Source organism: Schistocerca piceifrons, chromosome 2 (genome assembly GCF_021461385.2).
Source record: "Schistocerca piceifrons isolate TAMUIC-IGC-003096 chromosome 2, iqSchPice1.1, whole genome shotgun sequence".
Taxonomy (NCBI): domain Eukaryota; kingdom Metazoa; phylum Arthropoda; class Insecta; order Orthoptera; family Acrididae; genus Schistocerca; species Schistocerca piceifrons.
In genome coordinates, this window is record NC_060139.1 from 534,761,907 (window position 1) to 534,789,545 (window position 27,639).

General features: G+C 44.5%; 1 protein-coding gene and 1 non-coding gene across 4 annotated transcripts in view; one reads left to right on the forward strand and one right to left on the reverse strand.

Moving 5' to 3' along the window:
• Positions 1-27,639, forward strand: part of LOC124774917 (protein gustavus) — a 336,294-nt gene that overhangs the window by 170,755 nt on the left and 137,900 nt on the right. The window contains exon 1 of one of the 3 annotated variants that reach the window (XM_047249592.1): positions 22,890-23,013. The exons of the other annotated variants lie outside the window; for them this stretch is intronic. Within the exon in view, the coding sequence (XP_047105548.1) occupies positions 22,918-23,013 (96 nt within the window). The 5' untranslated portion in view covers positions 22,890-22,917. Of the gene's footprint in view, positions 1-22,889; positions 23,014-27,639 lie in introns of those variants that run through there. 3 annotated transcript variants of the gene reach the window in all.
• Trnal-caa lies at positions 3,320-3,394 on the reverse strand. Its single transcript has one exon. It is a non-coding gene; the product is annotated as a tRNA-Leu (tRNA).

The following is a 27,639-nucleotide window of genomic DNA, read 5'->3' on the forward strand; positions in this document are numbered from 1 at the left end:
ACTTTTTATCTGTACGCGTAACTTTTAGAGTAAGACATTCAAATGTTCGTTTTTATATCACAGAGTTAATACTAATTATCTGCTGCTGAACACATGTGTAGCAGAGAGTGGTCATATACACAGGAAATAATGTTACTTATAAATCGTCGATAAGTTGTTAGCGGACTAAAAAGTCCAGACGTTAGCGCGTCATTGTCATCAGCATGGATGAAACTGTTGCAGCACTTGAGATAGCGAGCTATAGCAGGTATACGGAAACTTGTTGGCAGAAGATACTGTCACGTTTAAAGTAGCTTCACTAAGTCCATTAATCCCTCCCCACTGTATTACATCAACTGACTCCCTTAGAAATCATTAATCGACATCTGACTATCATCGCAGACGTATGAGGTCTTTGAGCGGTAGCGCGTACAGGGATCATCGGATATATCAACACAAAGACATTTTCTTTTGCAGCTCGGTCATTGGTAACGTGCCTGCATGCTGTTGCCCTATTAGTTATTAGTACGGAAACCCCCAGAAAACTCGAGAGAGTATTGGTTTCCAGACGTGGAGACAACAGGCTAATGTCAGTTTGGATCAGTTTTCTTATATTTTGATGAACTATAAGTTGAACTTTAACCATGAAAGCGAAAGAGTTATCACATTGATAACAGGGCAAGGACTCCCTCTAGTGTTCGGTAAGGACAGTTTAAACCAACTTTCTCGTATTTTTCGAGATCATATACACATTGGCAGAGAAGGATTGAAAATGTTTTAACTGTGTTGATGAAGTTCGCTTGTGTGTGGAATATGAGATGATTGTCCAAGCTGACGTAAGCGAATGTTGTGTTGCCTCCTATTCGACCTTAACGTATATACTTTGCAAACAAATTTAAAGCGCCGGACATTTCCTATTGATAAGGATTCCAATCACGAGGCTTCGACGCATCTGCGGTAAGCTAGCTGAAATCAGAAAACTAGTCCAAACGATGCCGTGTCGCCAAAAAATTTACGGACCCAACAGAACGGTTGCAAGAATATAAATTTGTCGTTCATGTCGTGTGTGAAAAACTCCTCGGAGAATGTTAACTTGGAAGTGGTGTGATAATAAAAAGAAGGAAAGAGGAAACGGAAAGAAAAGCATCGTGATAGGGCTCTCCGCAAGTGGATCTCCAGGATATTATGAAACTGCTGACACGTCATTTCGCTACGTTGCTTAGGAAAAAACAACAGGAGCCCGAATAAGTCTTGCTTCCTCGTTCGTATTTGTTATTGCGTACTCTGGGGTAGTATAGTTCATAATCGCAACATCAAATTAATTAATGTAGAATAATGCAATTACGGAAATGCATTTGTCTAGGTAACATATTTAAGTGATTAACATTGCAAGATCACGGGTTAATGTAAGCGCGAGAGAAGCCACTACAAATGTGAAAATCTGGTACATTAACAACTGGTGTAACCGCCAGAATGTTGAGTGGAAGCATGCAAACGTGGATGCATTGCCTTGCACAGGTGCCGGCTGTCAGGTTGTGGAGTGAAATTTCATGCATGTTACAGTTGGTCGGTCAGTACAGAAACGGTTAACGCTGTTTGTGGATGACGCTGGAGTTGTCGTCCGATGATGTCCCATATGTGCTCGATTGGAGAAAGATCTGATGATCGAGGAGGCCAAGGCAATAGATCGACACTCTGAGTTACAACAGCGGTATGTGGACGAGCGTTATCCTGTTGGAAAATACCCACTGGAATGCTGTTCATGAATTGCCAGCGCAACAGGTCGAATCACCACTTTGACGCACAAATTTGCTGTCAGGGTACGTGGGATAACCAGGACAGTGCTCCTGCTGTCGTACGAAATCGCACCCCAGACGGTAACTCCAGGTGTAGGTGCAGTGTGTGTACCACGCAGACCGTTCGGTTGCAGACGCCTCCTAGCCAACACATGGTCATCACGGGCACAGAGGCAGAACGAGCTTTCATTAGAAAACACAACAAACCTCCACCCTGCTTTTCAAGAGCTTTCGCTTGACACCAATGAAGTCGAAAATGGTGGTTTGGGATCAATGGAACGGACGCTACAGGGTGTCCGGCCCGGAGCTGTCCTTGAAGTAAACGATTTGTAACAGTCTGTTGTGTCACAGTGGTGCCAACTGCTGCTCAGATTGCTGCTGCAGATGCAGTACGATGCGCCAGAGCTATATGCCGAATGCGGTGGCCTTCCCTCTCGGTAATGCCACGTGGCCGTCCATCGCACATTCTCGTCACCACCACTGGCAACAGTCATGTACAGTGGCTACTTTCCAGCCGAGTCCTTCCGCAATATCGCGGGAGAAACATCCAGTTTCTCCTAGCCCTATTACACTACCTCTTTCAAACTCAGTGAGATGTTGATCATAGCGTTCAAACGGTTCAAATGGCTCTGAGCACTATGGGACTTAATATCTGAGGTCGTCAGTCCCCTAGAACTTAGAACTACTTAAACCTAACTAACCTAAGGACATCACACACATCCATGTCCGAGGCAGGATTCGGACCTGCGACCATAGCGATCGCGCGGTTCCAGACTGAAGCGCCTAGAACCGCTCGGTCACACCGGCCGGCAATTGTAGCGTCTTTGTCTCCCTAAAGGCATTCTTGACTAACATCATTTCACCGCGTCCATTCTCAAAGACAATGCTCACGACCATTACAGCTTGTATTTAAAGCAAACATACTTGCAGCCTCATAGTGGCACTACTAATGTCACTCGTATGTGACTGGCGCGAAATTTGAATAGACATGATCTTTCAGACGTAGAGACACGCCTACCAACTTTCGCTTATGTCGCACAACTCCTTCTTGGTGTTGCTATTTTTTCCGTCAGTGTATTATCATATGTCGCTGTGCGTGAAGTGAGCTTGTCGACTAGAAACTAAATCAGCGAACTGCATGTCGGATGCGAGTGTAGTTGTATAGTGTTGGTGACTGGTGGCAGCGTGTAGAACATAGTGTCATGGTTCGTGTTTTTGATCAGTATGAAAGCAAAATGAACAAACCTGTAGCCGGAATAAAGCTGTCGCCTCGCTGAGATCGTAGCCACCGTGCTGAACGTTCCCATGCGACGGGTAGATCTCTATCACATGCCTTCACAACAACTGCCACGACGATATTAGCTACGAGTACAGTGCTTCATTACGCCTCTCCACACCCGTTTCTCTAGTCGGCGAATCATATGTGTTCCTTCGATAGCATGGTGCGAAACAAACAGTCAAGGAATTAAATGACAACAGAATGAGATCGTCACTCTGTAGCGGAGTGTGCGCTGATATGAAACTTCCTGGCAGATTAAAACTGTGTGCCGGACCGAGACTCGAACTCGGGACCTTTGCCTTTTGCGGGCAAGTGCTCTACCAACTGAGCTACCCAAGCACGACTCACACCCCGTCTTCACAGCTTTACTTCTGTCAGTACCTCGTCTCCTACCTTCCGCTGTAGAGTGAAAATTTCGTTCTAGAAACATCCCCCAGGCTGTGGCTAAGCCATGTCTCCGCAATATCCTGTCTTTCAGGAGTGCAAGTTCTGCAAGGTTCGCAGGAGAGCTTCTGTAAAGTTTGGAAGGTACGAGACGAGGTACTGGCAGAAGTAAAGCTGTCAGGATGGGGCGTGAGTCGTGCTTGGGTAGCTCAGTTGGTAGAGCATTTGCCCGCGAAAGGCAAAGGCCCCGAGTTCGAGCCTGGGTCCGGCACACAGTTTTAATCTGCTAGGAAGTTTCAAATGACAACAGTTAATTATGGATCACAAAATGTTATTATTGTTGGCATTCTTCGTGCTCCAAAAACCAGTTTAAGCTACACTTTGATTTAGGAAAGTCCTGTATGCTACGAAACATGAATTTCTGTACACGAACTTCAGGACTACTGCAACGCGACGCGCACTGTCAGCAGTTACCGATTGGCTTTTGCTGCTGGATGCATCCTAACCAGCTGTTGATGCATGACTATCCTTACTCAGTATGTAACCAAACTAAAGAATAAGGTTAGAAAATGTGAAAAATAGAAGGTAATATGACTTGTAAGGATACAGGATCCTTACAACAGGATATTGACGGATAGTCTGGTATTCAGGAACTGCGTGCTACCATCTCTTTTCAATTACCAGCCAATTGCTGGCGATGGCAGTTATTTCCATTTACAGATTCTGAAGATGTTACTCCATTCTGGCCGAACGCTAACGCTCTAGCCACCGTTAACAACCTCGGCTACAGTAGTTTAGCCTGTGAGTAGAGAGAGGGTGTTTGTTAGAAATGGTATTTATTATTAGTACTGTGTAAAGGCAACAGTCATTTGAAGACATCGTTAAAAATGGCCTCCAGCGTATATAAGTTTCGGCGCCTGGCAGGTGCAGGCAAGGGCCCTGGACGCTTCCGCTGCGTCATGTAACAAGCAGCTTATTCCGGGAGGTACGTTGTTGGCATGAACACCAAAGCGAAGACAGTTCGTAATTAGAAGAGTCAGTCGTCTAGAACTTCCAGGAGTGTAACCTGTGTAGATTGTTGGCTGAATGGCGAACTGCCGGTACTAACCCAAAAAGCTGCTGTCTGCTCTGGTAGTGCTTGCGTGTGCTCGTGAGAGAAAGAGAGAGAGAAATGCGATTTTGTACCCTGTGTCAGATTCCACCGTACACTGAAAGAGGTTGATTAATCCAGTTCAGAAGTCAGAATTTCGCAGCTGTGTCTATAACTATAGTTGGTTTTTGGGCTCTGGGGAATTTTCACCTGTAAATAAATGGGTGACATATGTGAAGAAACTTTTGTAAGAAAGGTCATATTAGATTTACGTTGCTAATATGGCTCCTTATGGTTTGTGATAAAATTTTAAGAGAATTAACCTGACATTGTAATGTTAGTCCGAAGGTAATCAGAGAGAGTATCTGTGTAAATTGATGCAAAAGGCTTGTCATGAGACGATATGAAGCTGGTTGTTGAATTACGGTTAGGGGGAGCTCTGTCTGATCTATAAGAACGTGCGTCTCTTGATTGACGTTAGTGGCATTTCTCACAGGAAAATGATGCGCAACCCTACATGAATCGTTGTTATTAAGTAGCTATAATTATCTTCAGTGATGACGACTGGTGGTGCATAAATTCTCCACGTAAGTGTGATAAGGGAAGTGGTACATTTGCACCTGCCGTCTTTAAAAATTTCTTTGACCAAATGATTAACAGTTCAAACATTAACTCACAACTGTTCATCTCATATCACAGTTTATCTTCAACAATAACTGAGAACAAGCGTAAGCTTGAGAGATCTGAAGGAATTGTGTAGACATTTCACGTAATAATGGTTTAGTAAAGAGACGATGGTAAGATAGTAGCGTCTTCTTTAAACACGGGGAACGTCTCAATACATAGAAAATATCATAACTACATCGACGTTATGAGACGGCATGTTTATATGTGAAAACAAGTACATGACGTTTTGGTGTAAAACAACGACGCTCACGTCATAAACTTAGTATTTAGTCAAGATCTTAACAGCGATAGCTCCGATGAAAAGTTTCGTACATCGTAGCATCGATTCTTGGAGTTATGCTCCTTCGGTACAAACTTTCAGACAGCGACAAACGGAGTCAACATGTTAGTGGTTTTGGCCGCTAAGGGACATTTGGTTAGTATATGCGAAGTTATTATCTCTCACGCAGCAGCCGTATCTGACATGTATGCAGTGGCCATTTAAGTCCCATCTTCCTTCGTTCATTATTTGTAAAGTCACGATCACATGTGGCAGGAGTAAGGTGGGAATGTACGGGGTATCAAGAGACTATTCATTGGATGGCTGGATGTATAGAGAAACTATGGAAGAGCGTTATGGCCAGCTGCATCGCGAAATAAAACCACTGGAAGCATTTTAGAGAGGCCCGCTCAGCAGTGATACAGAATGGCTAACAACGGGAAAAAAACACCGTTGGTAACATTTAGAGTGAGTGAGTTTCACGGTTTTCTGATCATCATTTCATGACAGTTTTTGACGCCCCACTCGGGTACGTAGAGTTGCTGAATTTCTACAGCATCCGATCGTATATATAACTGCAGATGCTTTCTCGATAGCATTTCAGAACGGAAGGTGGCTATGCAGTACTGCTAGTCTTTGCACGACTAATACGTGACTGCTTACGGGCAGTCCTGTAGTATGGTTCCAATGAATTGTTGTCTGACTTCCCTCTGGAAATGGAGACAAAGCGTCAGTACGCTGGGAGCTTTTGCGCAAGATTTTACCACGGACTGCACCGTTTCCACAGTATGGCTTCAAGGCTACGAGATTTTCACAGATTGTTATTGCAGTACAATGTAGCTGTGTGATAAAAATTTTCCCCGACCGTAGAGCTGACTGCTGATCTTTACTGGCGGCTTTGACGGACAACAGAGAACATTCTCTTAAAAATAAAAAAAGCGTTAGATATTTACCTGTATTTGACAACGCACAGTTGAAAATTTCGTAGTGTGGTGATTATGAAAATTGTGCTTCACCATTGGCCGGCACCCGCGTTACGCAGGCGAATATTGCGCGGCCGCGAGTTTGCGAGCTGTGATAGGAAGCGCTGGAGAGCGGGCCTTTGTGACATGTGGGGGACGTTGCTCCCCTCGGCTCGGATGCGCCGCAGGGCGCTTCACACGTGCGTGACACGTGTGGCGTCGCCAGCCGTCTGGAAAGCGAAGCGTGCGCTACACTGGCTGTGGGTCTCCCAGCGCTCGTCCGACTGCCCGAGGTCCCGTTCGCATCCTCGCACACAATGGGCAGCTCTTCGTTAACTCGCATCTGTCGCTAACTGCTAATTTCTATCTAAACGATCTAGATAGTAGCGTGGTTAACGTACAAGACTGTATTTCGTGAAGATCCGTTTCCAAACGGCCGTCCGAAAGTCGAGATTTGAGTTATCTGTAGTCTTCCTAAGTTCCTAAATTCTTGGCTGGTTCCTCTGAAAACGCCACAGTCGGTTTCCTACCCTACTCTTGATTATTCAAAGCTTGTGCTCCATCCTTCATTATCTTGGCATTAACGGCGCGCTAAACAGTTATCCATCGGTTCTTCGCGCTGACTAAACAGACCCACGATGATTACATCTACATTTACATTTATACTCCGCAAGCCACGCAACAGTGTGTCGCGGAGGGCACTTTACGTGCCACTGTCGTTACCTCCTTTTCCTGTTCCAGTCGCGTATGGTTCGCGTGAAGAACGACTGCCGAAAAGCCTCCGTGCGCGCTCGAATCTCTCTAATTTTACATTCGTGATTTCCTCGGGAGGTATAAGTAGGGGGAAGCAATATATTCGATACCTCATCCAGAAACGCACCCTCTCGAAATCTGGACAGCAAGCTACACCGCGATGCAGAGCGCCTCTCTTGCAGAGTCTGCCACTTGAGTTTGCTAAACATCTCCGTAACGCTATCACGCTTACCAAATAACCCTGTGATCAAACGCGGCGCTCTTCTTTCGATCTTCTCTATCTCCTCCGTCAACCCGATCTGGTACGGATCCCACACTGATGAACAATACTCAAGTATAGGTCGAACGAGTGTTTTGTAAGCCACCTTCTTTGTTGATGGACTACATTTTCTAAGGGCTCTGCCAATGAATCTCAACCTGGTACCCGCCTTACCAACAATTAATTTTATATGATCATTCCACTTCAAACCGTTCCGCACGCATACTCCCAGATATTTTACAGAAGTAACTGCTACCAGTGTTTGTTCCGCTATCATATAATCATACAATAAAGGATCCTTCTTTCTATGTATTCGCAATACGTCAGTTGCCACTCCCTGCACCAAGAGCCTATCCGCTGCAGATCTTCCTGCAATAATGCCGCTCTTGAATAGAATCCGTTTTTCGGAGGTAGCGGTTGTTATATTTCATCGGTAATAATTGGTAGCGTTTAACCACTTTAATCGTAATACACGGGGCGCACAAAAATATGCTAGCAAAAATATAAAACATTTTCATTCCTCATGCGTTGTAGTAAACTCTTTGGCATTCAGAACAGCTCCAGTCATCTCGGAATGGATAAATACAAGTCCTGTGCGGTTTTCAGGGGAATCTTATATCATTATTCGTACAAAATAATCGAACTTTCAGCTAACGATGATGGAGATGGACAGCAATCACGCATCCTTCTTTCCAAAGTAGATCACAAAGGCTAAATAATATTGAGATCTGGTGACTGTTAAGATACTACAAGTCATCCTAGAGCTCACAAAACCAGTTCTGGACGATGCGAATTGTGTGGTCAAAAGCCCCGTCTTCTTGGAACATAGCGTCACCATTGAGGAAGAGACACTGTACGATGGGATCGACCTAATCAGCCGAAATGGTCACAAAATCCTTTTTCAGTCATGAGAACTTGCAGAATAACCATGGAGCTCCTGGAATACCATATGGCCGCCCAAATACTCACCGAACCCCCGCCACGTTTCACTCTTGGAACGTAAGCTCGGCCCGAAGTTGGAAACATAGTGAAACAAGACTCATCCGACCAAATGACTTCCTTTCATTGCTCCAGAGTCCAGCTTTTATGGTTTCAGCACCACATTTTCTTTTACTGGCATCGGCATCACTGATGTGTGGTTCTGGAATTCCAGCTCACCATGCAGTTCACTGCTTATGGTGCTCCCTGCGTGTTGTTTTGGTGGTGACAGTGTTCACGAGTGTGACGCTTAATACTGCAGTGACTTTTGCAGCTACATTTCTCTTGTTTTTTGGCACAATCTTCATGAATGGCCGTCCGTCACCATCACTCAACACACTCGTTCGTCCGCTTTGTGACTTAGCGGATGATGTTTTTCACATTCCCTACAGGCGGTATAAATCTTCGATACGGTGCCTCTTGAAACACCAAACGCTTCGACTCCCTTGGTTACGGAAGAGCCCACAATACGAGCACGAACAGTTTGCCCACGTTCGAATTCACTCAGCTTCGACCGACATAATGCACTCACAACTACACAGAACACTGTTATGGCCACGAATGACACTTGCGATGTATTGAGGGCGTTACAAGGACGTTATTCGTGGTCAGATGCAACAGCGAAAGCCGTCCGGGGTGGCCGAGCGGTTCTAGGCGCTACAGTCTGGAACCGCGCGACCGCTACGGTTGCAGGTTCGAATCCTGCCTCGGGCATGGATGTGTGTGATGTCCTTAGGTTAATTAGGTTTCAGAAGTTCTAAGTTCTAGGGGACTGATGGCCTCAGAAGTTAAGTCCCATAGTGTTCAGAGCCATTTTTGAACCAACAGCAAAATCTGTAGGCTTGGCTAGCATCTGCATCGATGTCCAGGAATCGATTTCCCGCTGTATTGCCCGTATTTTTGACCAACCCCTCCCCGTACGATATATGAAACATTCTCGGTGTGCTTGTAACATCAGAACTGTGTACAAGTTCGAGCTTTCGATTAAATCGTCCATCGTCTTTGTAAAGACTTACTGAATGTAGAGGTTATTGTTATGGTAACCGTTTGCAACCTGTAGACGGCTTATGATAGACCAGCGTACGTCATCATTACGTGATACTGCTAGATATTGTGCCCATATTTGCGCTAGTGATGCCAGCGCATTTCATTTTCTCTTCGCAGCATGGAGAGCTCGCTTCACCGCACCAGTGAGAATACAGCCGTTGTCCCAGTTGATATTGTTTTCGCATATTCTAATTTCTACTGCTTGTTTTATAACAGAATCCCAGTGTGTAGAAGCGTGGGGCAATATTTTAGTCTCGTAATTAATCTGTGTTTTTTGTTCAGAAAGTACTGAGTTTTGAAGTTCTCGGTCTGTAACTTGTCCGCATCAGTAGCTGAGTGGTTAGAGCGGCTAACTGCATACGGTACTGGCAGGGCCGGCCGCTGTGACCGAGCAGTTCTAGGCGCTTCAGTCCGGAACCGCGCTGCTGCAACGGTCGCAGGTTCGAATCCTGCCTCGGGCATGGATGTATGTGATTTCCTTAGCTTAGTTAGGTGCCGGCCGATATGGCCGAGCGGTTCTAGGCGCTTCAGTCCGGAACCGCGCTGCTCCTACGGTCGCAGGTTCGAACCCTGCTTCGGGCATGGATGTGTGTGATGTCGCTAGGTTTAAGTAGTTCTAAGTCTAGGGGACTGATGACCTCAGATGATAAGTCCAATAGTGCTTAGAGCCATTTGAACCATTTTGAAGATTTGGTACTGGCAGGGACTTTTCCTTGACGGAAGGACCGAAACGGGATGCACCCAGCCATGTCATGCCAGTTGACGAGCTGCTTGACCGAGTAGTAGCTGCTCCATATCCGAAAACTTATTACGGCTGAAACGTCTGGAGAGCTACCAACAGCTATACAGCACTCTTTACCTTTGAAACAAACGTTTGGTGCGAATAAACGCTATGTTATTAATTAATCAAATTTTAGTGTTTATTTACAACGCGTAGCTAGGAAACCCTAAATTAGGAACCATATTTTCCGGAGGTAAATATTGTTGCTGTGGTCTTCATTCCGAAGCCTGGTTTAATAGAGTCTCCATGCAACTCTATCCTGTGCAAGCCTCTTAATCTGCGAATAACTACTACAGACATCCTTCTGAGTCTGCTTGCTGTATTCATTTCTTGGTCTCCCTCTAAGATTTTTAGCCCTCCCCCTCCCCCCCCCCCCCCTACACACACACACACACACACACACAAACACAAACACACACACACACACACACACACACACACACACACACACACACATACACTTCCGGATCGGTTAGTCATGTTGTGCCACAAATTTCTTGTCTCCCCAATTCTATTCAGTACCACCTCATTAGTTATGTGATCTACCCATGCAATCTTCAGTCTCCTGTAGCACCACATTTCAACCTCTATTCTCTTCTTGTCTAAACTATTCATCGTTCATGTTTCACTTCCATACACCCCAGACAAATACCTTCAGAAAAGACTTCCTAACACTTAAGTTTATATTTGATGTTACCCAGTTTCTCTTCTTCAGAAACGCTTTTCTTGTCGTCAGTTATTATGCTGCCCTGATAGCAGACCTCGTCTACTACTTTAATGGTCTCTTTTCCTCATCTTATTTCCTCTCCATCACCTGATTTCATTTGACTACACTCGATTATCCTTGTTTAGCTTTTATTGATGTTGTTCTTATATTATCCTTTGAAGACACTGTCCATTCCGTTCAACTTTTCTTCCAAGTCCTTTGCTATCTCTGACATAATTACGTCATCGGCAACCTCAAAAGTTTTTATTTATTCTCCCTGAACTTTAATTCCTTCTCCAAATTTTTTTGTAGTTTCCTTTACTGATTGTTCAACATAAAGATTGAATAGCACCGGCGTTAGGCTACAGCCCTGTCTCACTGCCTTCTCAATCACTGCTTCCTTTTCATGCACCTAAACTCTTATGACTGGCGTCTGGTTTCTGTACACGTGGTAAATAGCCCTTCGCTCCCTGTGTTTTAAGTAATAATTACACGTTTTAATTCTTTGTTTAGCTATTACAGAATGTGTTGTTGTTGTGGTCTTCAGTCCTGAGACTGGTTTGATGCAGCTCTCGATGCTACCCTATCCTGTGCAAGCTTCTTTATCTCCCAGTACTTACTGCAACCTACATGTTTTTGAATCTGCTTAGTGTATTCACCTCTTGGTCTTCCTCTTCGATTTTTACCCTCCACGCTGCCCTCCAATGCTAAATATGTGATCCCTTGATGCCTCAGAACATGTCCTACGAACCGGTCCCTTCTTCTTGTCAAGTTGTGCCACAAACCCCTCTTCTCCCCAATTCTGTTCAATACCTCCTCATTAGTTACGTGATCTACCCATCTAATCTTCAGCATTCTTCTGTAGCACCACATTTCGAAAGCTTCTATTCTCTTCTTGTCCAAACTATTTATCGTCCATGTTTCACTTCTATACATGGCTACACTCCATACAAATACTTTCAGAAATGACTTCCTGACACTTAAATCTATACCTGATGGTACCAAATTTCTGTTCTTCAGAAACGCTTTCCTTGCCATTGCCAGTCTACATTTTATATCCTCTCTACTTCGACCATCATCAGTTATTTTGCTCCCCAAATAGCAAAACTCCTTTACTACTTTAAGTGTCTCATTTCCTAATCTGATTCCCTCAGTATCACCCGACTTAATTCGACTACATTCCATTATCCTCGTTTTGCTTTTGTTGATGTTCATCATATATCCTCCTTTCAAGACACTGTCCATTCCGTTCAACTGCTCTTCCAGGTCCTTTGCTGTCTCTGACAGAATTACAATGTCATCGGCGAACCTCTAAGTTTTTGTTTCTTCTCCATGGATTTTAATACCTACTCCGAATTTTTCTTTTGTTTCCTTTACTGCTTGCTCAATATACAGATTGAATAACATCGGGGAAAGGCTACAAGCCTGTCTCACTTCCTTCCCAAACACTGCTTCCCTTTCGTGCCCCTCGACCCCTTGTAACTGCCATCTGGTTTCTGTACAAATTGTAAATAGCCTTTCGGTCTCTGTATTTTACCCCTGCCACCTTCAGAATTTGAAAGAGAGTATTCAAATCAATATTGTCAAAAGCTTTCCCTAAGTCTACAAATGTTAGGAACGTAGGTTTTCCCTTCCTTAATCTTTCTTCTAAGATAAGTCATAGGGTCAGTATTGCCTCACGTGTTCCAATATTTCTATGGAATCCAAAGTGATCTTCCCCGATGAAAATATTATTACAGAATAAGAAAATATTCGGAAGACTTTTTGCAATGTTAGTTTTTAAATATTCCCTAGTAATAGAATATCACGTTTTCTATAACTTAAAGACGGCTAATTTACTGCTAGTTTTGAATTTAAGAGTAGGACTCGATAGCAGCGCACTTTCCCACACTGATAGTGCACTGGAACATTATAGGATACGCGTGGCAACGGCCAGCATCTCTGTTTCGCAGTGGACCCTGAGCTGTAGTGCGAGTGCTTGCCCGTGAGACTGCCAGCATCCTGTCGTGAAGGCCCGGTTGCAGGGCCCCGCTGGAGCGCATCTCCGGAGCTGCGCTGTGTCTGGGCGTGCAGCAGGGCCCCAGCCGCGACGCGTCGCCTCGAAGGCCGCCGGGGTGTCAGGGTGTCGCCAGATCAATACCGCGGCGTCAGCCGACCCCAGACCCAGCACAGCCACTCCCTGTGCCGAGCCGAGCTCTGCTGTGCCAGCGCCGATAACCGCAGCCGTAGCCACCCAGCTGCCACCGGCGCCTAAGCTTCGAGGCCGCGCAACCTACCAAACTCGATACTCGAACAAGCACTCTCTGTATTCAAAAACATTTGATATTAACCTCAAGCGCACAGCGCGCTTGGCCTTGGCAGAATCGCTATTAGATTTACGTATGAATACTCTGCTGCGTTAACCCTTTCCTTAGCTCGTATCTGTCGAGAATCTCTCTCGAAGCCAATAGTCTCACGTGATTGGAAGGAACGCAAAGTACAGTACATCTGTTTATTAGAACGATAAAGCAACGGTTGCACACACACTGTGGTGACAAAAGTCACGGGGTACCTCCTAATATCGTGGCGGAACACCTTTTCCCCAGCGTAATGCCGCCACTCGACCTGACGTGGACTCAAGTCGTTGGAAGTCCTCTGCAGAAATACTGAGGCATGCTGCGTCTATAGCCGTCCATAATTGCGAAGGTGTTGCCGGTGCAGGATTTTGTACAAGAACTGACCTCTCGAATATGTCCCCTAAATGTTCAATAAGATTCATGTCGGTCGATCCGGGTGGCGAAATTCGCTCAAACTGCCCAGAACGATCTTCAAACCAGTCGTGAACAACTGTGGCCCGGTGACGTGACATATTTGTGTGAAAACATGAAGTCCATGAATGGCTACAGATGATCTCAAGTAGCCGAACATAACCAGTTGGACCAGAGGACCCAATGCACTCCGTGTAAACACAGCCTCCCCTAATATGGATCCACCACCAGCTTAGTGCGTTGTTGGCAATGGCTTTGTGCGGTCTGTGCCACCCTCGAAACCTACCATCAGCTCTCACCAACTGAAATCAAGACTCATCTGACCAGGCCACGGTTTTCCAGTCGTCTAGGATCCAACCATTATCGTCACGAGACCAGGAGAGACGCTGCAGGCTATGTCGTGCTGTTAGCAGGGGCACTCGCGTCGGTCGTCTGCTGCCATAGCCCAACAACACCAATTTTCGGCCGGCCGGGGTGGCCGAGCGTTTCTAGGCGCTACAGTCTGGAACCGCGCGACCGCTACGGTCGCAAAAAAAATGGTTCAAATGGCTCTGAGCACTATGGGACTTAACTGCTGTGGTCATCAGTCCCCTAGAACTTTGAACTACTTAAACCTAACTAACCTAACGACATCACACACATCCATGCCCGAGGCAGGATTCGAACCTGCGACCGTAGCGGTCACGCGGTTCCAGACTGAAGCGCCTTTAACCGCACGGCCACACCGGCCGGCGCTACGGTCGCAGGTTCGAATCCTGCGTCGGGCATGGATGTGTGTGATGTCCTTAGGTTAGTTAGGTTTAAGTAGTTGTAAGTTGTAGGGGACTGATGACCTCAGAAGTTAAGTGGTGGTGGTGGTGGTGGTGGTGGTTAGTGTTTAACGTCCCTTCGACAACGAAGTCATTAGAGACGGAGCGCAAGCTCGGGGTAGGGAAGGATTGGGAAGGAAATCGGCCGTGCCCTTTCAAAGGAACCATCCCGGCATTTGCCTGAAACGATTTAGGGAAATCACGGAAAACCTAAATCAGGATGGCCGGAGACGGGATTGAACCGTCGTCCTCCCGAATGCGAGTCCAGTGTGCTAACCACTGCGCCTCCTCGCTCGGTCAGAAGTTAAGTCCCATGGTGCTCAGAACCATTTGAACCATTTTTGAACCAATTTTCGCCGCGCTGTCCTGACGGATACGTCCGTCGTACGTCCCACATTGACTTCTGCGGCTATTTCACGCAGTGTTACTTGTCTGTTAACAGTGACAACTCTACGCAAACTCCGCTGCTCTCGGTCGTTAAGTGAAGGCCGTCGGACACTGTCTTATCCGTGGTGAGAGATAATGAATGAAACTTGCTATTCGCAGCACACTCTTGACACTGTGGTTCGCAGAATACTGAATTCTCTAACGATTTCTGAAATGGGATGTCTCTTGCGTCAAACTCCAAGCACTATTTCGCGTTAAAAAATGGTTCAAAAGGCTCTAAGCTCTATGGGACTTAACATCTGAGGTCATCAGTCCTCTAGACTTACAACTACCTAAACCTAACTAACCTAAGGACATCACACACATCCATGCCCGAGACAGGATTCGAACCTGCTTCGAACCTGCGACCGTAGCAGCCGCGTGGTTCCGGACTAAAGCGCCTAGAACCGCTCGGCCACAACGGCCGGCATTTCGCGTTCAGAGTCTGTTAATTCCCGTAGTGCAGCCATAATCACCTCGGAAATTTTTCCACGTGAACCACTTGAGCACCAAATGACAGCTCCGCCAATGCATTGCTCTTTTGTACCGTGTGTACGATACTACTGCCATCTGTGTGTGTGTGTGTGTGTGTGTGTGTGTGTGTGTGTGTGTGCGCAAATCTCTGTCTCGTGACTTTTCTCTCCTCAGTCTAATTATTGATCAGTCTATACCTAACGTCTGCCATTGCTGGACCCTATAGCGTATTATAAGATCGAACAGTATTTACATTTTTCCAAATACGGGATGTTGTAAACAGTAAACATAAATACGCGTAGTCCGTCTTCCTAGATTGGCTCTTGCAAATGATGCTATGCAAAACTGTATACTGATCCATCAGGAAGAAAAGAGACAGTTGATTTTGACTCTTTTCAACAAACGTATAAAAGCCTGTAATTTACTCAAAACATAGAGGAAATTACTTGTGATAACTTCCATAAAAACTGGAAAGTCGTCAGAAAACTGAAGGGTAATATCCTTGTTGTGCCACATGCTCAAATTCTTCGAACGAATATTGCTGAATCGTTTGATTCTTGTTGTAGAGTTATTCCTAATATAACAGCAAGAGCAGGAAAAAGCTGCGCGTTTTAGGTCCTCAAAATCAGGCAATTTACCGAGGATGACTCGGAACATTACACACGTAACTTTTACCGACCTGACGAATACTTGTGACACTGTTAGTCACCATGCACTGTCACAGAAAATCGACAGGATAACGAAAGATTATAGTTTCACCCATCTTATTCAAAGTTTACTCCAAAACAGAAGATTTTGTTAGGCATGCGTAGTCGACTGAGACGTCGAAGAAATGATGTACCACAAGGAAGAGTTCTTTCATGAATGTTATTTAACAGTTGTAGCAATGACCAACCACATCCCGCGAACACAAGTAGTAAGCCGATGATCTGGCATTAGAGAGTAAAGGACAATGCAATCGGACAAGGTGACAACTTACCATCACGTGGCAATGGATACAGTTAGTAAAAAAAACTATCCAAAATATCTGGAAGTCACTCTGGATCGAACTCTTAACATACAAGCAGGATTACAAGAATACGAGACTGGAGATAGAAGCCAGAAATAACATCCTTCACAACAACACTGGTAGCACGTAGGGCTCTCCACCACGAACTCAAGAACGAAAGCGCTAGCAACATGCTACAGTGATGCACAGTTTGTGTGCCTAGCCTGATAAGAATCTACCCACACATATTTAGTTGTCAGGGTGCTAAACGGAGTGAGTAGACTTATGACAGGCTTTTTTGAAGCATGCGCCACTTGTTAACTCGATCAACTCACCGGCATAGCACCACCAGATATTTGCTGCAACACAGCTACCAACGCGGAGAGAACAAATTAGGCTCGTTGGGAAAGCCACCCATTGCAGGGTCATGTTCTGGCCGCCCCGAGGTTGGGGTCCAGTTTCCTTAAGATCACTTCAGTCTTGCAAAAAGCAGCAGCTACAGCAAGGAAACAATTATGAATATCTCGATTTGAGAATAACTTCACCCGGCCTTCCTTTGGAAACGCTCCCCCGTTGGCATGAACAGAACTGGACCGTGGAGGTCACTCAGCCGTCATCGTTCTGGAGTAGGAAGATCCGGAGTAACCTCCAGAAATGGCGCTTCCCTGTGGATACCACAAACAGTGACTGCGGAGAAAACAGACCATGCAGCGTCTACTGGTGTGTCACCTGCGCACTTCAATCTTGCACGGGAGAAGATCTGCTGCTTGCTTTTCCGAACGCAGTTGAAGTGCAGCTACATGAGTGAAGCTAATGAAATTCCCACGTGACACTACCGAAGCAGACCACTGGAGTAGCTAAAACAAAATGGCACGCAAACCTGCAAACAGTCAAATTGCTACGTAAATTTATTTTCTCGAGGTGATAATTAACTCCTTATAACTACCCATCGTAATAATCCCTTTCAGCTGTATCATACATTAACTGTCATTTAGCCTCGACAGCACTCCAAAATGGTTCGATGACGATGCTATCGTCTACAAGAAATTATCTTCACTTGATAGTAAGAAAACACAGCGATTTGGGTATCATCTCCTCTTTGTTTATTGAATGGCAGCTTCCCTTGAAAACAATGCAAGGTAGTGCTCATTAACAAAAGAGAAGACTAATAATGTCCATCTACAACAGAAGCGGTAACTTTCTGCGCCTGTCACGAAGTGATACGAAACGGAACAGTTTCGTGAAATGAAGAGTAGAGAATGCAGATGAAAGAATTAGTTGAGGTGATGTGGAAAAGTGTAGTGCATAAGGATCGTAAAGGGCGGTGCAGCACATACGGAAGTGCAACACATGCTCAAATAAGAGTGTAACAAATGCTCAACGAATCCTTCTCTCGGAACTCTCTGAAGTATATTTGGATACCGGTATTAGAGGTAGAATATGCAACAATTGTGCTGTCGTACGTCTAGCGTATGGGTCAACAGGATAAAGTAAATCAATACGATATTGCAGTGCTCAGGCAAGCGACTTTGAAGTAAAATGTCTCCCCTGTACGGGAATATACATAATGGATGTAAGAGTACAGGTTGTAGACACGTGGCTGACGACGTGCGGAAGCTTGGGTCTGGACATGAGTAACCTAAAGGTAAAGCGACCGCTCACGATAAGAAGGAAATCCGGGTTCGAGTCCCGGTTAGGCACAAATTTTCATTGTCGTCATTCCATTATACAGCTGATGGTTGCCCATCTTCGCAACTGCGAATACATTTCATGTAAAATGAATCAGGGCTCCTTCGTAGGTATAAGTTAATTTTACCCCCGCCTCTTACTTGACTGGAATAAGAGAGAGAGAGAGAGAGAGAGAGTGTAGCTGATACATAAATGGGATAAGAAAGAGAGTGGCTATAACTAACATCGGTACGAAGTTTCCAGTGCCATGCACTGAACAGTAGATTTCGCAGTTAAAAAAAGAAAGAAATGTAAATTGGTGTTAAACGTCCCGTCCACGATGAGGTTATTAGAGGCAGAAGATAAACTCGAATCGGTTACGTTGTTACGTTTTAGTGTTGGTCCTCACAACATGGAGTGGAAATTTTTCTGGCTGACGCCTGGGCGGCGTTAAACTTTCTTTGAAACTGTGCGCTCAACACCGCAATTACAGTGATTACTTCAGGGGCCAGGTCAGATTTACTTCGTTTCTCTTTTACTGCACCACTCTCGTCAGCAAAACTAAACGCAGATTCATTACATTAGCGTCTCGTCCGCAGATAAATACTGTAATATACACGGTTTTGCTTTCTCTTGTACCAGAACACTTTGCTGTAAGTAAACACTTCTCTCGAGTTCGCTGCTTAACCGAATTAAGAGTGTGTGTGTGTGTGTGTGTGTGTGTGTGTTGTTTTAGAGAGAGGGGGGGGGAGGTGAGGGAGGGGAGAGAGAGAGAGAGAGAGAGCGAGAGCTAGTTGTGAACAGAGTTCCATTTGACGTAATGAATGTTTGACAAGTTTATTTGCTGGATATAATTTTTGTAATACAAGCGCAGAAGTTGTGTACAATTGTCATGGCGGCGTAACACGTCAGTGCCATTTGAGCTGTGTGAAGAGTTTGCGGACACTTTAATGGATGTTTTGGTATGGTGTTGCGGTCTGCCGGATGCAGTTTCTCATTTAAAAGATGACGGCAATTCGAGGTAGATCCTCTTGAATGTTAAATATGATGACACGTGAAGACTACACGAGTAAAAGTGATTTTCAAATAGTTAGTACTTCGTGGAAAAGAAATGTTATTCTACGCAAAAGCGCGCGGGGTCAGATGTAACATTTTGCGAAATTAGCCTGTTTGTTATTGTCCTTTGGGAAAAATGTAAAGTTTATCTGAAGACGATTATGAGTAATTACATTGAACAAGTAAACAGCAGAACAGTAGACTGACGACGGTAGTTACCACACAGCTGTACCTCAGCAGCGATTGACATTGCAATAAGAAAACATCCTAATACAGAAATTGATGATAGAGAAAGGCAAGGAGTATACATCAGCGCTGGGAAATCTGAAATGAATTGGAAGAAACGGAAGAGACACAAATCAATGTTGTCTTCCGAGTACATTATGAATATGTACCCACTAACTTGACCTGCACAGTTCTAGACAGTAGCATACGAAGTGTTCAGCATCCTTCTCATCGCCACAGTCATGTGCCTCATTACGGGATGTCGCAATGCTAAGACACTAGCTTCGTATACTAGAGGGCGGCGGGTCGAACACAGCGTAGTCGTTGCTAATCCTTATTTGCTTTTTCGAGATGGACTGCGGCCGTTTCCATGGTTCTTGATAAACAACTTTCTCCTGACAACACTCCCATTAACTGCGAGCTATCTAACTGTCGACAGTATGTTTGACGATAAAGCGAAGTATCAGTTACTTGTGGTTTCCTTATTAGCTGTGCGGTACTTTCCTGCTTATCTTGAAGTATCTTATCAGATGTATGCACTCTTTTCGTTAACTTTTTTTCTCGCATGTTCGTTTCTGTAATATTATATTTGCCTTACAGTTAACGGTGTTCTATTTGTTCTTGGAAAGGCTGCTCTCGAAAGTTGAGCGCATTGCTAACGCCAACAAGAGTTTTAAACTTGGTGGCGAAAGTCATTTCTAGTTGAGATGTTTGTGCGCAATTAGGGCCCTCTCTACTACGGTCAGAACTCCTGCTTGTGTTTCCTCCACTGCAGTACTTATCAGCGCATCTCCTTTCCAGTATGTCATCTTCGTTCCGTATTCGTCGTTTCCCCGTGTGAGCTACGACCATGTTTCTTTCCTGTCTGAATAGCTTTTCATGTTCTGATCTTCCAACTGGAAGGCGACACAAGGGATGCCTGTTTATTTTCGCCTGTGTTTCTCTATGGTACAGCCCACGTTCATTACGTTTCTTGAGGAAGCATATCATATGGAGACAATAGGATCAGAATGGAAACTCTTTTTTCATCAAATTAGTACAAGCATTGCAATGGATTATCTTTTACTAGAACTAACAGTTCTGATTCGTGATCTCTGGTTGGAAATAGGTACTTATTTCCTCTTAAACAAGACTAAATGTCTGCTTTAGGGACGGCTGTGCTTTATTTTTCAGTGTGTGAAGGTAAAACGCAACACATGAAAAGTTTATTGGAATCAGATAGTTCTGAAATCAGTTTCAGTTTTTCATTTTTTTTCTTTGGCTTGGGTGGGTTAATGGGTAGCGCCAGATGACAAATTCAATCTCCGGTTCTCAATCTGCAGTCAGTGCTAAGATCTCATCCTGTCACTCAGCGCGCCTTTTACATATGGCATTGATTTGTCAGTGTGACAAATGCTGAAATGCACCGTGGTTCAAAGTCCGCTTAAAATTGTAGGTCCTCCGCTAGAACTAGCTGAATGAGGTAAATCGCAGCAAGGAACATGCCTAGCAAAGCACTGTTATTCAGACCAGCCTTTGGGCTGAGATGTTATTAGCAATTAGTTTCGTTCAAGCGATCAGCACGACGTGGTGATGTTTAGTACTAGTGTTGGAAAGTAATCACGGCCTTTCGAATAATGGGTCCAAATTTCGTCAGCGTACGCTATAGGCTTCTTCGTCGTAGGATCATCTTTATTCTTAGAGATAAGGAAATTTAGAGCTCTTCGTGGAACAGTGTCCTGTTAGTTACTTAAAGAATATCCTCTCTTCGTGGACCATTTGAAAACTGGAAAGTACTGGATTTTACAAATCTACTGGACATTTCGTTGGTTTTGGGAGAGTTAATTTTTTGCTAGTTGTCGATGTTCTTTATTTCCGAGTTTATCTCTCGATTCTGCGATCAGAGCTAAGGTTTTGTCCTCTGGGAGTCCTTTTCCGTGGAGCAAGTTATTTAGCGCCGCATTTGATTATGTAAATGTTTGTCCTGTGCAAATGTATACTCACCATTCCGCATTTAGTAGCACTGTGCGCAACTTTTTATTAAAAATAATTGTTAAAGTATGAGACACCTCCCGAACAGCCTATCGCGTTAACCCGCTGTTTCTTTGACCAGGATGACAAGCCTGACCTGGATTGAATCAGCCTCGCGATTAAGAACGACGGCTGATGTATATGCCGGCCTGGATGTGGTTTTTAGGCGGGTTTTCCTACCCCGCTAGGTGAACATCGGGCTGGTATCGACGTCCGTTCTCAATACACGCTAAGCAAGCATTTAGAAAACCTCACATTCGCACCTAAGATGTAGCGTTAATTGGTGGCTGCATCCGAAGTGTGCAGAGGGTACTTAAAGTGCACCACTAGGGTCTCTCTCCTAAGAGTCGCCAGCCGCTTTTTTATGATGTTTCGGCAGATATTTACTATATCTCCCAAAGAAACAGTGTTCGTCACTTCCACTATCGACGGAAATCTTCTGTTTGTTTCCTGTTACAACCAAAATGATTTTTAAAGCAGAATTCTACGTTCCAATTCAATTGAACGGATCAACATTAATTAGTCTAGTGCGATATTGGTATTGTCGCTATATATTAACAAGGACAGTAAAACACGACAAATAATATGTACTCTAGCAATTACCAGACAGCGCTGCTTCTGCATTGCGATAGCAGTGGGCGCCGGGCCAGGGCGGGCCCATCCAGGTGGAGTACTGGTTATTCTTTTCATTTTACTATCCCTGTTAATACATATCGATAAAACGAATTTAGCACTAGACTAATTTCGGACCGGTCTATTGAATGGGCTCGGAAAATTCCAATTTTAAAATCATTTTGTTTGTAACGAAAAACAAACCGACGATTTCCGTTGACACTGGGAGCCGCATGAACGACGTCATGAGCACTATCTGTTAGGGATGACTCCAGCTACGCATAGCAAGTACGCAATTGAAAATATCTGCCCAAACAGCAGAGAAAAAGCACGTGACGGCTCTCAGGAGAGACACGCCGCCTTTTGGTCGGTTCTTATCAAGTAAAGGTATTATTGTTCTTAACCGTTCTCCCTCTATAGTAACAATGATGACTCGCTATGCAGGGGCTTCACCATGCGGAAAAGCGCTACTCTCTTTCTTGTAAATTCTGACGTCCACATCGCCTGACGAAATTGTGCTGCGTAATCCACCGAGAAGCCCAGGGAAATTCCACGAGTTGGCATTACTGAGTGTGCGCGAGTGGGAACGCGGCCGAATGAGCTAAGACTGCAAGCTCGCCAAGAGTGGCAACACTGTGCGCAATGTTTTGTTCCACTCCGATCAGGTGGCGAGTCAAATGATGGGCATTAGCTCGAACGGCGCTGTCGAAAATATAGATGAGGCTGAAGTGTGGTGCGACTGGGCTGGCCACGAGGATGAGTGCGCGCGTGGCCACAGTGAACGCGAGGCGGCAGCTGCTCGACGCGGCGTCGTTTCGTAGAAGCGGTGCGCGCGGGAAGCGGCCGGACGGGTGCGTCACACCAGCTGTGCGCCAGGCTGCCGGTTCAGTCCGTGGCGCGCCAGCCGACAGTGCGGTCCGCGTGTTGTCTCTCGGCGTTGCGATGACTGAGCAGCGCTGCCGCTGCGTCTACTGCTACGTCGCCCCGAACCACAAACACCCACTGGACCCCGGCGACATGCCGACCAGTCACGCGAACGTGAGTAAACGTAGTTCGTACGTAGCGGTCCTGGCTTTCTTAATACAGTTTAGTTTTCGGCGCGCTCTCTGTCTAGTAGAATGTAATGTTCAGATGTTCGTTTTCATTTCCTTATCAGCCGCTACATGATTACTGTGAATTAACAATTGTCTGGCAGAAGTTTCATCCAATCACGTTTACTTCTCTACCGTTCCACTCTCGAACAGCGACCGGGAAGAACGAAGACTTAAATGTGGATGACTTCACACTTTTCGTAAAGTAGCCAATTGCCACAGAGATCTCGTATCAACCTTACGTCGATTGCATTTTTGCAGTGTATTGTGTAGCTCACAGTTTAAAGACTGTACTTTGAGTTCTTGTAAGCCGGTTTTTGCTTTGTTGTGAACAAAGCTAAGTGTTACATGCGACCAACGAGGAGGGCAGCGAAGTCATCATTAGAAGCCTCTGTTAAAAGTGGCTGCTGGATTGCTGCTATATCAGTCTCCACTCAGACGTTTGGTTATGAAAAAGTTACGGACGAATGCACCTCTGCATATTACACCACCAAGTCGTTGGGAAATACAGAACTGCCGTACTACCTTATTACCCGACAACGATGTTATTACAATTGGCCTTCCGTGGCCGTTATCGGAATCACGGGCTGACATTGTCAAAAAGTACAGCAGTGACTAAGGAAAACGGATCGCATTGTGAAAAATTTTAAGACTTATGCATATACTGTCAAGTGGTTCATGTGATCGTGAAATATAACGATAAAAACTCGCAATAAGCCAACCGAAACGCCCACACTGACAGGTGCAATATTATTGTGGTACACTAATACATTGCTCCATACCTCGGTGGGCGTGAGACTGGTGTCTATACAAAATAATTCCAATAGAAATAGCACCGAATAGCGGTACGCTTTTCGAAATGTTTAACCCGTAAACCAAATTCCAATCCGTACCTGCTCGGCATTTTCAGTAAATCATATCTTAAACAAAGAGCGAAATGTGGTGAAAATTGTAGCAAAGGTAAAAATACTGAGGTATTATAAATAGAGAACAAGTCACTATACTGTATAATTCAGGAGCTCTGTTAATAGCAATTCGTCAGTGAACCGTTGGTCCGCTGGCGACAGTGCGAAAGCTGCAGCCGAAATAGAAAGCTCCCCTCGCATACTTATCTGTTTACTTAGTGAAAATGAACAATTTTCCGTTTACTGACCCCAATAGTGCATGCGCGATAATTTGAATGGATCGCTTCGAACCCTCACATAGAACAAAAGCAAATAGGGAACAGTTGCACAGTGTTCACTTCATCATATCTTCGCGCTGGTCACAACTCCTTCCTTATGTGTCTTTATCGCAGTTGAATTGCATTCAGTATTCAGATAGAAAATATACATTATGCAATCAGAATGCGTTTTTCTATTGCCAATTGTTCTTCGTGCGGGGCTTATATCCTGTTTTCAAGGCTTATATCCGGTTTTCGAGGCTTACTGTGTGGCCTTCACATGTAGACGCCATAAAGTTCAGCTATTTGCATCTGGTCAGAAACAAGTGATAATCGTATCGCTTAGTGTACTTTCAGTTTACAGTGAAACTTACAAAGATCGATGATGGAAAAATTTGTTGCACTTGAATCTACGAGCCACATTTGCGAATCTGGCTAAGGACGCTGAACAACATTAATTTAAAACTTCAGAACTGCTCCCTAAACTACTTCAGAACAGACATATTATAAACTGACACTAAAATGTAGACAAACGGTGTAATTTTTGAAATACCGGGTGTTCCACAATTATGCTAAAAATATGTAGAATACGAGATAGCGGTTGTAAACAGGATAAATTGGAATAGTATGTAAAATAGCGAACCCATTGGCAGAATTACGTCAGATTTGTCATTGTGGCGCTATCCGAAAACAAAAGGAAAGCTGTTGTAATCGGAAGAAGTATGTACGGTATGCACTAAAATAAAGGATTCTTTAGCATGTGTGGAAGCGAAGGTACAAGACACAGTAACGTCAAATCTACGTAACAGCTGATTACTCGTTCCCTGTGTTAGTTCCGAACTGCTCCCCAATGACGTCACATTTGTTGGCTACGCCAGCTCATAGCCACCTTTCTCCCTAGCTTACACCACGAACTGCAACACGGGAGGGTGGCGTAGCAATCTGGGTCCCAGAAAAGGTAAATATTTCCTAGTGGAGCCATCCCCGTTTCTTTTTTGATAGAGTACATAAGTACATCAAATACTCGTCGGAGACTTGTCCAATATCTGACGTAGGTTTTCTGAATTTACTTTGCAGTTTATGCGGCGCAAATGTCAACATTAAGCTACGCTACAGATCAGTTACTACCATTTACGTAGACGTGGGGCTAAGAAACAGGCCTGCCACCACAACAAAGATTTCAGAGCCGACGACCATTATCACTTGTAGCCCAAAAGAATACCGAAACAAAAATGGTCAGCTTCTCGCTTACAGTTACACGTTCGCTGCGACACAAGTCATCGCAAGCACAGTCATAGAGCGTACATTTTGTGGAAGAGCCATTACCCCGGACTCCTGAAAATCTTGCCACACAAAATGTTTGTGATCTGATATCGGAAAACGGAGTTTGCAACTTGTTTTGCGAAGGCGAAGCCTTTTTTATATAAATTAACGTGTTAGATGGTTTTTCACGTTGAGTAATTTTCAGTGTACGTAGTACCGTGATGAAGCTGATAGTGTGAGTCTTCCTTTTCCGGCATCGTAGTGTATCGAACTTGTAATACCTCGGGCGATCGGACAGAAGAGATGAATGCTGAACTTCAGCTTCCCTCGGCAGTCCAGGCCATGCTTTAAATTACTGTACGGACGCCGGGCTCACAATATAGACGAGTCATGAGTGAGCGCTTGCACTGCACGTTTCCTCCTGCTCCACATATCTCCGCTGCTGATGACCCCCCGCGTGCTTCTCCTCTACCCCCTCCCCCATATATGACCAGCTTGCCAATGAAACTACCGTAAGTATTTAGAGCTGAGGGCGCCGAGCTTGTTTACTCCAGAGCCAATATTGACGTTGTGAGGCAACACCTAGGGCCGCTTATTTACCGATCTTATTAATTAATAATCAAAATAAATCGCTAACCCTGTATATCTCTGGAATTGTTACACGAACTGTGACCCTCTATTTCCTGGAGAAATTGCTTACGTGTAGAATATTTTCTAATGAAGTTGGATCTCATATACTAAACACATTGTATTTCTCATCTGTTATGTACTTAGTCAAAATTAGTTAAAATGCATCTAAAGCTAGACCCAAACAAGACTGCCGTGGAAGCTTTTCACTGATAAAACTTGAATGCATCCCGCTCTGAAGGACGTGCAGTTTAATTAGATGGTGTTATTCATTTAACGAAAAGCACGTATAATTCAAATACAGTATTTTGAGATGTTCTCAATTATTCATAAATGCATTCATTATTTCCATGCTCTTGGAATATGGACTACAGTGTTACCGACAGCTGGCAGGTTTGAACTATTAGGGACAGCTGTGTTCCAGCAGTGACAATCCTTACCGTGGTGACTATTTTCTTCATCGCTGTCTGAAGATTCGTCAGACCAATCAGTTTCGTCATTGCCCGTAACAGCTGTGGGACCATCATTTTCATCAGGAAAGTCACTTCGACGATTAAATTCTTGTAACAGTGCCTCCCGTGTAGCATCATACATTAATGAAACGTCTTTATACTTGCCATTTTCACATAAATTTACGTCATTTCCGTCAAATTAAACGTCTCACAACTTCAAACGTCCCCATCTTTACTAGGTCGCATTCAATGCTGAATTTACATCGATGGCAGCGGGCTGTGTACGTTCGATGGCGCTTGCTTTGTAACTAGCTTCAGTGTCAGACGGACCCTGGATTGCACTTGTAGGGTTAACCCCCGATAAACTACCTATAAGAAAGTCTAGCCACACAGCATTTCTCAATCCCATTAGTTCTTAGTACTCTTGAATATCTAGAATTCGGCTATAAATAGCCATCTTCAGTGCATTAGAGTTACAATCCAACAAACCGCTGTAGTACGTGTCACTATACGATCTTACTGTTGTACAGGCAGAACTTTCCTTCTGCCTATACACCACTAACACCGTATGGTGACATGCACTAATACGAATTTGTTAGATTGAAACTCAGATGCACTGAAAATGGCTTTGTAGCCGAAATCTAGATATGCAATAGCAATAATAGAATTGTTACTGACTGCTGCGCAGCTACCTGCCTCCCACAAAGGAGAGCGAGGACGGCCAGACCTGTATCTTCAAGACTATTACAGTCCCTCCCAGACTATTAAAGATCGAGGAACACACAGTGGCGAACTTGGAAGAATAAAAAAGGGAAGCATCAGGCCAGTGAATGCATTATATGCACTGGAGATGAAAGTGAAGGTATTAAGTGTGCTAGACTAAAAATTACAAAATAGCTATTTCTGATCCTAATTGATAAATCATTTTCTGAAAACTCTTTTAAAAACGTGGCAGTATATTTTGAGAAAGGTCACTGCGGAATCGAACTTAGGACAGTTTAAAGTGGGACTGACAATTATGCCACATTGTCATCGAGCTAACAAGAAAGCTATCTAACATCCGACTCGA